General features: G+C 41.7%; 1 protein-coding gene across 4 annotated transcripts in view; it reads left to right on the top strand.

Annotated features, from left to right (window-relative positions):
* Positions 1 to 13,543, top strand: part of TMEM255B (transmembrane protein 255B) — a 66,180-nt gene that overhangs the window by 25,010 nt on the left and 27,627 nt on the right. For 2 of the 4 annotated variants that reach the window (XM_042039374.1, XM_042039381.1), the window contains one exon: positions 5,238 to 5,327. The exons of the other annotated variants lie outside the window; for them this stretch is intronic. In XM_042039374.1, coding sequence (XP_041895308.1) covers positions 5,238 to 5,327 — 90 coding nt within the window. The remainder of the gene's footprint in view (positions 1 to 5,237; positions 5,328 to 13,543) is intronic. 4 annotated transcript variants of the gene reach the window in all.

A 13,543-nucleotide genomic window follows, 5' to 3' on the forward strand; every position in this document is an offset into this window, starting at 1 on the left:
TGACAGCAGCAAAACATTTGTCCTAAGGGAAGGGAAAACTGTTGTGTTGTGCTGTTGTGTGAGAAGGGGCCACACAGGACAGGGCATTCCAAATTAGAAAAAATTAACTCACAATTGAAGTACTTACATACAGACCCATTTCACAAGACAGGCAGTGCTTAGTTGACAGCAGCATCTGAAATACAGTGCAGTGCAATGAGTTTAATTGTCTTAATTTTGTGGGCTATTAATCTACAGACTCGCTGAGGTACCATGGTAACAGATGCAGCTCCTGGCTGAGATTGGTTTTTCCAGTTCCCTGGTTGCACCAGGGTGGAAAATCATTCTCTGTTTTGGATTTGTGATAAGAGTTTTTGTAAACTTCTACATCATCATCCCCATTGAAAAAGTGCAGCAGACTTATTTAAGCCTATATTAAATTCTGATCTTGGGGACATGGGGAAATCAAACCAGTAAAAAGGCCCACAGAATTAAACTGTAATTTGGGGAATGTAATTTTAGGGGCAGCCTACAACAAACTGCGCCATGCATTTATTTTCCAAATACTTGAACCTGTGTGGGAATAAAAAAGGACTTTACAAACCTGTGGCATAACATTTACACAGCGTTTTGCAAAGACTTAACTTTCTAGAGCAAAAAATACTGAGTGACAGTGTTTCTCAATTTACATTGATCAGGGTAATTCTGATTCCTTCTCTGCCTGGAAAAGAATCCCAGAGAGGCTTGATGAAGAGTACAATGCTTGGAGACATTAGGGGATGTGCAGTGCAGAAGTAGCCATTTAGCATGAGCAAAGTGAGTCTGTTAGATGTAATGTAACTTGCATCTAGTACCAAGGTGATTTTGAAAACAAAAATCCATGCATTTTTCAGTCTCTGATCTGCTTGGTCTAAATTGAGAGAGTGAGGCCTCTCACACAATATCTGGTGCTAGAAATGACTGTCATTATCTGAGACATTTTGGCTGAGGATAGGTAAGGGCTAAATTAGAATCACGAGGAAACCAGGGATGTGCCGGAACTGAGAGTCTAGCTAGCTCCCAGAAGTATTCCTCAGGGATGTTGGAAACAGCCAGAGAGGTGCCAGCCTGTGGCCAGCATGTGCTAATGCTGCAGAGCAGTGTGGTTTTCTTTGGGTCTGCTGGCAGATGTTGGCTGCAGGTCTCTCTGCATGTGACACAGCAGGGACATGTCACCAGCAGCATGTCATTCAGCACACAGCGTGCCTGGGGACCTGAGGGGCAGTGTTTGTGTGCAGTGTGTGCATGAGAGTGTGGCTGCAGCTGGGGTGGCCTCATCAAACTACCTCTTGGGTCTGGTCTGTGGCCAGCTCTTATCTCCAAAAATGGGAATTGTTGTGGAAGACTTGGTTGCCAACTCTCTGTGCCAGGTGCATTTCTGGCAGCTGAACAAGAGTCTATGACTAGCATCCGTGGCTACTGTGTATCCCCTGCTGCCTTCACTAGTCTTGCGTGGACAGGAGGGTGACGGTGCAGGCAGTGGTGTTGTATGCCTGCTGAAGGACAGGAGGTTGTCCAAGACAGGTGAATTCTGAAAAAAAATGCATGCCTTTTCTGAAAGAAGGCAGCATGCAAGAATCTAGCAGTCCAGTCATTCACTAGTTTTGCATTTTTAAGCGTTTTCATATTTCTGTGATACTGCTGAAGATAGATTACAGCTCTTCAGTTAATAATGGTTACAGAAGTCCCTCATTCCATGTGCTATTTTGCTCTCCCTTTTGCTAAAACCCCTCTGTTAAACAACTGCCTTTTGGGTTTGATTGTTAGGCCCACACTGAAAACACAGAGTTTTCAGTGTTTAATAAATGGTTTTATGGCTCCCTTGTAAATAACCAAATTACTGTACTCTATACAAAAACCAGGTGCAAACATGTTCTGGTGGCAATAGCTATAGACAAGCACACCAGTGGAACAGCAAGAGCAAAACTGTTTATTGAACAGCTGTTCAAATATATTCCTATAAATAATGAATAGTTGTCCTGACAAAACATAATGCTGTTGAAAATGGATATAAGATGATGTGATGGATCAGTATTTATTTTTTTAAAAGTGCTATTTCTTTTACATGTCAACAAGCATTCTCTGTCTTTAAATGAACTCTGTTGCTTTTCTTTCTAGACAGTCCTAGACTGTCTCCAGCAATCCCCTACTACTCAGGAAAATTAGCTTTTGAATTTACAACAGCTCTTCATTTAGTTGTCTTGGCAATTTTCAGAAGTAATTAATTTTGTGCTCAGTTTTTTGTGTTTCTCACATTCTTAATAAGCAATGAGAGTTTTAAGAGAGAATATAAATCTGTAATTTTATTTGAAGGAGGTTTTTTTGTGTTGTTCTTGTATTATTACTTCTTTTATCGTTCAAATATCTATAAGGCAATTTAAGTCATAAAAAGCTCTCAGTGTCACATTCTGCCACTTTGGCATCATAATAAGTATGACTTCAGTCAGGAAATGGTATTGATTCTAAAGGGATGGCTCACTGAAGTAGTTGCTAGTAGGCATGGATAAGATCAGCAGGCTCTGGCTGTAAACCTTTGACTTGCACACAACTCCTTGGAAGGGTAGGTGATCTCCAACATGACAGAGGAGTGCAAAGCCAACTCCATAGCTCCTGTCTATACTGTGATTTACTGCACCTTTATATGTGGTCCCCTAAGGCTATATGGTGAAACTGAAATGCCAGCACACTCATTAGGTGATTTAAGCTATCTCCATGAGTGGAAAATGTTGGTTTGGGGATTGTAGATCATCAATAAATTGTTCATGTGTGAAATGAAAAGCCACCTTGAGGTCAGCTTCCAGTAAGTTCAACTTGAGCTCAGGCAATTTGGAAACACCTGGCTTAGCCCACTAATTAGTTGATTGACTGCTATGACTTGAAAAACAAGATAGAGGTATCAGACAATAATGGCTTAATCAGAACTTTTAAACACTGCTGCTTTTTCAAATAAAGAGATCAGGATCTGTAGCAAATGCAGCTGCCACAGGGCAGCACAGCCCACTGCTCTGCAGTGATAGGAGTCCACAGCCTTCTAGATCTGATGAATTGCATGCCAAGATCTTTAGACAGCCAAATTCATGAGACATGACCTTCCACACTGGAGAGCCACGGGCTAGCAGAGGTTGAAGGGTGAGGCAGCCAACAGTGCTTTCCTAGGGTTTCAGCCAGATGGAGCTGGCTGCAGGGGGAATGCAGCAGGTTCCCAAGATCTGACGGTATCATCAGCCTCAGCCACGTTTGTGTGCCCCTTTTGTCCCCATGCTGAGGATTCAATTCCACAGCAATCCCTATGGCAGTGCTGATTTGCCTCTGATTGCATGAGACATGAGCTAAGGAGAGATTAAAGGAATGTGTCAGAAACCATTGTGATCCTTCTGCTTTTAAGTTGCTTGTTTTTTTGCCAATTCACCAAGAGCTCTTATCTCCAAATACGTGATGTTGCTTTGACTTATGTGTCCAAGCTGCAGGCTTATATGGCTGTAGTTTTTTACTTGTCCAATATAAATTTTTTTGAGAAAATCACCAATGCTGCATCCCCTGGAAGCTCTACTGACATTGTACTGTGCTTAACCTAGCTCAAGCTAGAGTCCATTTTTCAAGTGAGTTAGCGATGCCTTACAGATTTGTGAAAATGGGATCTAGGTAATGCAGATCTGGATTTTGTATAGGCAAAAGGATATATGAACTGTATGGATGTAATTTTGGTAATTTGTACCTGGGCATTTCAGGAGTACATGTTGTGAAGGAGCACTTAATGACTAGTAAATAACAAAAACATTCCACATTATTAACTGAATCCCTTTTCCATGTGCTCTATCAATAAAAGATGCTGTCCTGTCAGTTTTTAAGAAAATCTTTTAATCTGTTGCTGTTATTAACTATAACTTAATACTGTTGTAAATTAAAATGAACCTATTGTATAGGGTGTTTCAAAGGGTTCCTCTTGTGACTTTGCCTGAGAAGTGCCAGAGACATTACATTAAAAACATAGCCAGAGAGTGCATGTTAGGTTCACCTTATACCCTGCAGGAACCCACTCATCCAAACTCAGGATGCAGAGTCCTCAACGTCACAAAACCCTCTACTCTGGGAGATGAAGGATTGACAGCATCTCTTCCTCTTCTGATGGCATTGGGGCTAACCAGCCCAGGGGATCACCTTGCCAAGTGTAGAGTTGGTCTTTCAGGACTTCATCTCACCTGGCTCACAGCACTGCACCCTTCAGGCGGGACCTCAAAATCCAGTGTCATCTCAGAAGCATGTGCCAACAGCACTCCGACTGGTCCCTGGTGGAGATGTATTCCATGTTCTTTCTAAGTCCTGTTGCACTCTCCAGAGTGAATTGGGCAGGAAACTTGCCGTGTCTGGGATTGTTCTAGCCCTGCAGTTGCTGTCAGAGCTGCAGCACAGCGAGCAGGAGCCTCAGCATGCCCAAAGTGCACCCCGAGCCCTCCATACCACCACACTGCTTGTGCCAGAGCTGTGCTCCAGCACTGCACCATCCACAATCCTGCTGAGAGAGAATTAATGAATGAAGCAGTCTGGGAGGTAGAACAAGGTCTGAAGCTATGGCTAGTTGGCTAATGAAGACAGTGTGCTGTCTGTGCTGCAGCTGGGACACTCACTGAGCTCTGCTGTGCTCTGCTGTGCCCACTCTGAGGCTGGAAACCCCAACAAGGGCAGGGACCAAGGCAGCACACCCCAGCCCTTCCACAGGTACCAGTCCTGTGAATCTCTGATTTTTTTGTGGCATAAGCTATTTGGGATGACAAAAGATTTTGAATAGTTCACAGGCTAGTTATTAACTTACTAAGGATGTCTTTATCTGTTGGTGTGAAATAATACCACATAGTAAAGCTCTAAAGATTTATGTGATCCAACGGGAACATGACTTTTTGCCATGTCCCTATGGCAAAGCTCTGCTGTTTTATTAAATAAGTTGATTTGGAAGAAATCACCTTTGAATTTAATAACTCTTGCAGCTGACCTAATTTTCTCTTGAAAGATTTAAACTTTTTCTAGTAGGCTTGGTGGTCTGTCAACTCAGCATCAAGAATTTCTGCCTTTTTACTACTGCATGAGTGTCATCCTGACACACTGATCTAAAGTGAATTACAGCAGCGGAAACCATAATTTCAGAATACTTGAAAAACTAGTGTAATTGTTTTACTTAAAGAATTTTACTGAAAACATTGCTCCATCTGTTATTCTCTTCTCAGTTGGTGGCCTCCATCGTGTTTATCAGCTTTGGTGTGGTGGCAGCCTTCTGTTGTGCAATAGTTGATGGAGTGTTCGCAGCACGGCACATAGTAAGTACAGTGATTTTGTAATCTTTCAATTTGGATTATTTATGTCATTTCTAGCAGGAAAGTATTTTCTTTTGGTTTATATTTAGCAGTATATTAGGGTTTTGATTGTTCTTGGTGGAGATTCCAAATAGAGAGGTGATATAAAATGATGTAATGAAAGGCATGCTAAAAGGTATATCTGCTTAGAAAAGGAAGGCATTTCAACCACTACCAGCATTTGTTTCCTATTGCACAAAGGCTTTGTGGGCACAGACAGTGATGAGCACCAGAAGACCTGATGGGATTTGAGTATTCCAGTTTATATGTTAGAAATGTGTTGTTTGCTGTTCTAACTTTTGTGATAGAATACCTGAAAATCAGTCTAAACCCTAGCTTTTAATTGAGCTTTGATTTCCAAAATCATCAGGAAATAAGTAGTTATACGTGTTAATAGACATTAGAGGTCAGATGTAGTATGCTAAATAATACAGCAACTGTGATGGTATATTAGCCTCTCTCTGCTATGAAATACCATGGGCCTGCTCATCTTTCTGCTTTTGTTCATTGAGGGGCAGCATAACCACACTGGCATCAGTGGAACCCTACTTGAATTTCTGTTAGCAAATACCTCAGAATAACTAGGCTTTAGATCACTTGGAACATAAAGTTATAAACTGTTTTATATTTTACTGTTATTGAAGAGGGCTTTGAACCAAACGTGGGTTCCAGAGTCACACATGTATTGCATAAGACAAGAGACATCTATTGGTATAACCAACTGAAGCGTGCAATGTGAGCATGGATAAATGCTCTGGATTGTAGGATTGATGTTTTGTGCTATACAGACCCTGCATGATGCTGAAGTGGCCTGCTTTTTCTTGGATTTACCCTGTAGCTGGTCTGGATGACACCTGGTTTAACTATCTCTGATTAGCATAGGCCCAGGGAGCCTTTCCATGGGAGCTGCTTAAAAGAGGAGGGGAGCAAATTCCTATTTAGATTCCCTGCTCCAGAAAAATCAGTGGTTGAGCCCTGGAAAACCACTGCCACTTATCGAAATTTTGGACCTGTCCTAGAGTGGCTGAGGGAACTGGGGTTGGGAGGTTATTTATTTGAAAGGAGGTCATAGCGAGGGGAAGGTCAGTCTCTTCTGCTATGTTCCACTTGAAAGTTTGAGAAGAAATGGCCTTAAGTTGAGCCAGGGGAGATTCAGATTGGATACTGAGAGAGTGGTTAAGCATTGGAGAAAAGTTTCCCAGGAAGATGGTGGAGTCACCATTTCTGGAAGTGTTCAAGAGGTATCTGGATGTGTCACTTAGGGATATGGTGTAGCGGTGATTTAAGGTTGATGGTAGGACTGGATGATCCTGAAGGTCTCTTCCAACCTAGATGATTCTGTGATTGTGTAATTTCCCAGGAGCTGGATTTATCTCTGTCCTGCTTTAATGTGATCATTAGGAAGTGTTCAGATGGCACTTGTACAGTCTTACACCTTATAACTGCAGTGCAGCTGTGCAGCCACAGCCCCCCACTGCTGGGGGTAGACACAGCTTCTCTGAGGCAAGGTACTGTGTCAGGGGACAGTGTGTGCTCAATCTCAAGCACAGAGACAGGCGTCGCCCCTCTCTCCTTTCTAGGTGTCTTCAGTAGGAGAACACCAAGGCACAAAGTCATTGCACTCACCCAAGTAAAACACATTTTACAATCTGGGGTGCAGTTCTGTGTCTGGTTAGGTCAGTGTCTGGATATGACTGCATCCCCTATGCAAAGCTGGAGGCTGGAAGGGGCTGGTCACCATCCAGCCATTCCCCAGAGTGCTGGAGATGTACAGCCCAATAACATGATCCTGCTTCAGTCACATCATGACAGGCTTCATGGAAATCCACGTCCATTTGTTTACATTTGGGCTTAGTTTTGTGTGTCACAGCTATCTATTGCTGTCTCCTTCACCTATTGCAGAGCAAAGAAATACTAAGTAGCACCATTTGTTGGAAAACTAATTTACATCTCAGTATGATCACACTCACTTCAACTCATTCTCCTCTGCTTAATAAGGAACTTGATAGGATCAGGTGAAGTAAACGTGTACATCACCAAATTTCTCTGACTAAAACACCTGGGAAAGTCTGTAGGGTTGATAGTGTAAGTGTGCTCCCAATGTAATTTACAGGAATGGTGGGGCCTTATCAAAAGAACATGTGCCATGCAGACTACGGTGTCATTGCCACTGTGTTATGTCCTTTTTGCATCACAGCTCATTTCCTACAGGAAGAGCATCAGCACCACATTCAGTCCATTTCCTACAGGCAGTACCAGCCTTTTTCAGACCTGGGTTGTGCTGTTGCCACTTTGTCCACTGCCTTTGGGACATAACTGCTGAAGAGTTGGACTAAACTGTCCTCCAGTCAGGGAAAGGACAAATTCCTGCCATGTCATAGCAGGTGGCTAGTCTATACTAAAGCCATAAGCTTTTTCTGAGAAATGGTAGCTAAAGCCAAGCAGTCTTCAGAATGACAACAAATATAACATCCTTCACACAAATTTGAAATAAGAAATGTGTCCCCTTCTTCATTTTGCTTTTAGCTTCATTTGAGCTGGGAAGGATGTGAAGAGGACAAATCACATAATTACAGATTTTTCCTAGTATGTGCCTGCAGTGGAGTGGGGACTACCATTGTTGCACATTTTCTCCTGCTCTTATAAAACTTGTGGATAGAATAATAAAATACTTTTCTCTGTTTTATTTCCTTCCCAAGAAGGCATGAAATTGACAACATTTCTTCCAGGAAATGGATGTATTTCAGAAAAGAGATACTTAAATTATTTAAGACTTACTTTGCTTTATAGAAAGCTCTGGATCACACCATTTATAAAATTAAGAGCACTGAAGGAAATGTAGCTTGATTTAAAATAGCAGTAGCTTATTTTAAAAATACTGCAGATGTAATTCACCTTTTAAAAAAAACCCAAACCAGAATCAAGTGAAATAAATCAAAGTTGAAATTAAAGTGTAGTGATGTTATTTCCGAAAAATATGGTGATTAAAGGAATTTATGTGCATTTATGTTTGCTTGAGACATTTTGTTATTTAGCAGACAAGAATAGTCCAATTGTGCTATTGGAGATCATTCTACAACCTCCTCCCACCACACCCTGCCACACCTCAGCTACACATTATTCTCTGCAGTACCTGCAACCTATTATTCATGACTGCAAGCCTTGACCATTGCCACATGATCCTTAGCTTTGCAGTTGTGCTCCAGGAAGAGCCTAAAATAGCCAGCAGCAAGAAATCCAGGTATGAAGTGAATAAATTGCCTTTTCCAACCTAGTGTATTCTGTGATTCTGTGAAGGAAAAGCTGGGTGCTATGGAAGTCAGAGTTGCTTGTCCAAGTTAAGATCTAGAATGCACACCAAACCAAGCAGTGTTACGTTGTTCCTCTCCTCTTCTGCAAAGCCACTTCTGTGTAATATAGATTTAATTTAATTTTCAGCTGACCTAGTTTCTTCCTCTTGATAGTGATGGCTTAAGGAATTAATTAAGATAGAATATATCATCAGGTGCTAAGCCCTGAAATGAACCTGAGAACAAACCTAGCTGAACTAGAGGATATTAAAACACTCCTGGATTCGGATCTTCGCCCACATGGTTTAAGTGCAGCTTGTGGACTGCTGAAGTGTATCAGCTGGGTAATTACCCGCTGATTTGGGAGTTTAGATATTAAACTTGAGATATTTGTCTTCTCTTTATATATGTTAACTCAAAACACTGTTCAATGAGACAGGCATTTTATGTAAACTCACTTTTTGGGGGGCACAGAGACAAGGCGATGGGAAAATGGAGTCTTTGATCTGAGGGATGCTCATGCAAATTGAGCTCTGGTTTGTAGAACTCCAAAGCTTCTCTATTAAGTAGTGTCAAGTTGTCAGCCCCGACCTAGTGCACAAATAGCTGCATTATAAATACATTCTATGTGATGAAGGTCTGCTGGTTTCTGTGGTACGAGCAGTTCCCTGGCAGAGGAGCAGAGACGCCCGCCCAGCAGTGCCCTGTGGGCTCCCAGCTGCTCCCTGAGGCCTGGGCAGAGGATGCTGGTGCTGCATGTGTGCCCTCAGGAGCTGGCAGCACCATCCGGGGCTTGCACACCCCGCGGCCGAGGATGTTAATCCTCTGCCCATCTTTGGAGCTTCTCATGCAGGTTACAGACGCTCAGGCAAGGACAGCAGCAGGGTGACCGGTGGCTTTGCCGGCCACCGCGGCATTTTACTACAGGGTGACTCCATATGCCCTTGGCATGGAACACAGGCCACAGTCTTGCACACTACAGGCCAGATGCTCTAAAAAGCCATTTGAAAATGTTCTGAGCAAGCCTGTTGGCTTTCCCTTTGAAGAAAAAACAAAATAGTTGTATTCCATGTCTAATAAAGTTGTTACCTTGACAACAGTTGGTAGAAAGCACAACTCAAAGAATAATTTCTCACTGGAATTAAGTTAGATGGATTCTCTGGAGAACAGCACTAAATGCATTTTACGTTCTCCATGTTGCCACATGAGACAAAATTACAGCTAATTACTTTTAATTCCATTTCCATCCTGCATGACTCATTAATATAATAGCATGGCATAGCATATACCATAAAAAGCATCCAAAGCAGTGTGGTCAGCTGGTCAGGGGAGGTGATTTGCCCCTCTGCTCTGCTCTGGTGAGACCCCACCTGGAGTGCTGTATCCAGCTCTGGAGTCCTCATCAATACAGAAAGGACATGGACCCCTTTGGGCAAGTCCAGAGCAGCACCACAAAGATGATCAGAGAGATGAAGCACCACTCCTGTGAAGACAGGCTGAGATAGCTGGGGTTGTTTAGTCTGGAGAGGAGAAGGGTCCATGGAAACCAGCTGGGGCCTTATAAGCCCTAAATTTTTGGCAGGGCCTGTTTTGATAGGACAAGGGGTCATGGTTTTAAACTAAAAGAGGGTCAATTTAGATTAAATATAAGGAAGAATTTTTTGCGATGAGGGTGGTAAAACACTGAAACAGGTTTCCCAGAGAGGTAGGTGGTAGGTGCCCCAGCCCTGGAAACATTCAAGGTCAGGTTGGACAGGACTCTGCAGCCTGGTCTAGTTGAAGATGCTCATTGCTACTAGATGGGCTTTAAAGGTCTCTTCCAACCCAAAGTATTCTGTGAATCTGTGAAAGGCTGTGCAGTTGTATTTTTGGTTTTTTAGTAGAGTGAGTACTAAACATTTATAACTGAAAGCTAGTGCTAGTTCAGTAGTGATTTTTATATTGAGGGTCCACCAAGGTAAAATTGTTTCATTTGTGATCTTCCTAAATATAGAGTGCTTGAGTTTCCGACTAGTGAATTTTGATGCCAATGGTCAACTATCCCACAGTATTAATCCTAGTATAAGACATTGCATCCGACACTGAGATGGGAAGCACAGATTGCATTCCAAGAGTACCAACCATTTACGGGGTGGAATTAATTCTTTTTTATGAACTTAGTTCAAGGGTTGGAGCAAAGGAGGATTCTTGCAACCAGCTGAAGCCCATCTGCCAAGATTTCTCTTTTGTACTGCAAGACAACCACTTTCACACATCCAATACTTTAAATCAAAGGGCAAAAACTTTGAAAAGGAATTTTCCTGGAGGGCCTGAAAAGCTTGGAGGCTGTTGTACTATCACTTTTGTTCCTGTTACTCAGATATATTTTCCCTGTGAAGCACATTACAGGTCAGGAGTGCCCAGTCCTGTGAAAGGTAAATTAGTCAGAGGTACATAGGTCAAAAGCCTCACAACAGAAGTCACAAGGAAATCTAGTAGAAGGGAATGTACTGACATTACAGAAGAGTTTCAGACCACCCCCACAAGCTATTTTGAAACCAGATCAGAACTGGACATATGATGCTAAGCTGTGTTGCTGTGAGCAAAGTGGTGGGACCATGTGGAGTTTGATCTCTGGCTTTTAACTGACAATATAGGAATAGCCTGTGGGACCACTGTGAGATTACTGATTCCACCTCTGGTATTTCTTGGTGCTTTGCCAAGGACCTTATTGACTTGGAAAGAGTTTGGAGAAGAAAAATCTGAAATCTGAAGTCGTAGCTTTTAGTAACACTACTCAAAAATTTGATTTATTTCATTTAACACAGGAAAGGTTGACAGGTAAATTGATCATGGCCTCTCTAATGTATCAGTGTAGTCAAAGGTTATCTGATAGCAAAGGGTTTTAGTCTCTTGCAAAAAACAAAGTAAATGCAGTGAGTTGAAGTCAATGCTAAAGAGATTCAAACCATGGAGCAGACATGGTTTTGACAATAATGAATTATGGAAGCAGCTTTGTCAAGGTTATGGATAGTTCTCCATCACTGAAATATTTAAATCCCAAGCTTCTTTTTGTGTAATCTTATGAAGCTTATCCAGAGGTTATGAACTTGAAGCATATGTCTTGGAATGAAATTAGCCTTTGTTATTCAGGAGGTCATTCTAGAGTAGGGTCTTCAAAGAAGGCTCCTGTGAACTATTTTTACAGTCAGGTGAAAACTCTATTACCTCTTGTTAGACCTGTCTGTGTGGTGCCAGGACCTGTTCTCTGCTGGAAAATGTTTAGGATTTGATAGATTAAAAACACTTGAAAATCATTTATCAAGATTTCTGATCTAGGTTTGCTGGTCTTCAAATCAACAGAGGAAATGCAATCTTTACATGAACATAACTGAAGTAATATCTCTACTAAAACCGCTATTACTCACATACTGGATAACGTACAAAACAACCCAATTATGAATACATTCAATATATTAATATATATGAATACACATATATTGAATGTATTGGACGGATCCAGGGACTCGTCAGCTAAACTGCCATCTTACTAATGTTTTCTGGTCTAGAACACAGATACAGGGTCTTTGTACCCACAAATCTGCAGTTGGATACTCTTCTGTTTCCAGACAGGTAAGTACTATGCATGCAGCCTGAATATACTGACATTACAGAGGAGCTGGTGGTATGCATTAGTTTGCCAGATATTTTGTAGTAAGAAAAATGATGGCAACCCTTTTTTATGGAGTACATCTTATGATTCCCCCTTGAGTTTGCAAAGCCTTTCACCCTGGCAGGGACAAAGCCCCCTGTTTATACAGTGCCTTTTTTTTTTTTTCCCCCTGAAATTCCTTTCAGGTTTAGCCAAATTGTAAATTCTTTAAAATCCCTTTTTTCTTCCCCACTGTGACTTGTTCTCCCGAGGGAAAAGGGCTGGTATTTTGCCAACCAAACAGAAATGTCTAAACCATTAGGCAGCACACACACTGTGTTTGAATATCAAAGAGGAATTCACTTGCTGTGAGAAGGAAGAAGAGAGGTTCTGAATTCGTTTCCCCTCTACCCCACTGTATAGAACAAATCCCTTCACTGCTGGCAAAACCAAGGGTTGGTCCAGGATTCCCTAGGCCCCTGACATAAACACAGGTCCATTGGCTTCCCTCTTTGAGATGTAACAGCCCAAATTGAGATCTCTCATTAATGTCATTACTTCGGTCATTCAAATTGCAGCAAGGCAGCTTTGAGGGAAGAGTTCTGTGCAGATGCAGTAAGACCATCTTACTACAATTACAATGCAATAGGGAGGGAGGAAGACTGCTCTTCTGTTTTAGATTGGGAGTTTGTACTGTGAGAAAACGTTAAGGGAATGACCCACATGTTTGACTGTTTGAAAGCTAATGGTTAAATGCCACTGCCATTTAATTGCATGATCCCGTTGCACATAGACCACAATGTCAGTGTACAACTGGGCAGAATTTTTAGCACAATGGGATAGTAGCAAATCTGGCACTTCCAGTTTCTTTGGCTCTGAAAATTAATTTATTTTCTTTTAGCTTTGCTTCTAATGTATTTAGATAGGTACAAACTCCACTGAGTACATTGTAAATCAGCTCCAGAGATAAGGAAATAGGATAGGGAAATTCTACACTGAAATTTTAGTGATATTGATAATCATATTATTAATGCAAGAAATAATATGAGATGTGAGAAAGTGAGAAGGATTTGATCCAAATTTAAAATTACACTGGTATTTTAGTTTCCATGGATTATAGTCTTCTGCATTTGTACATAGACTATAGTCTTCTGCATCTGTGTGGTTTCTATATATCCAAAAATCAGGTGAGTGACAGAGACGGCAGAATTTGTTCAGCAATGTAGAATAGCAGCTTGGGTCAGGGGAGATTTATTGTC

The sequence above is a fragment of the Corvus kubaryi genome, unplaced genomic scaffold (assembly GCF_017639235.1).
Source record: "Corvus kubaryi isolate FWS band 111438036 unplaced genomic scaffold, C.kubaryi_AGA036_p1.0 133, whole genome shotgun sequence".
Lineage (NCBI taxonomy): Eukaryota > Metazoa > Chordata > Aves > Passeriformes > Corvidae > Corvus > Corvus kubaryi.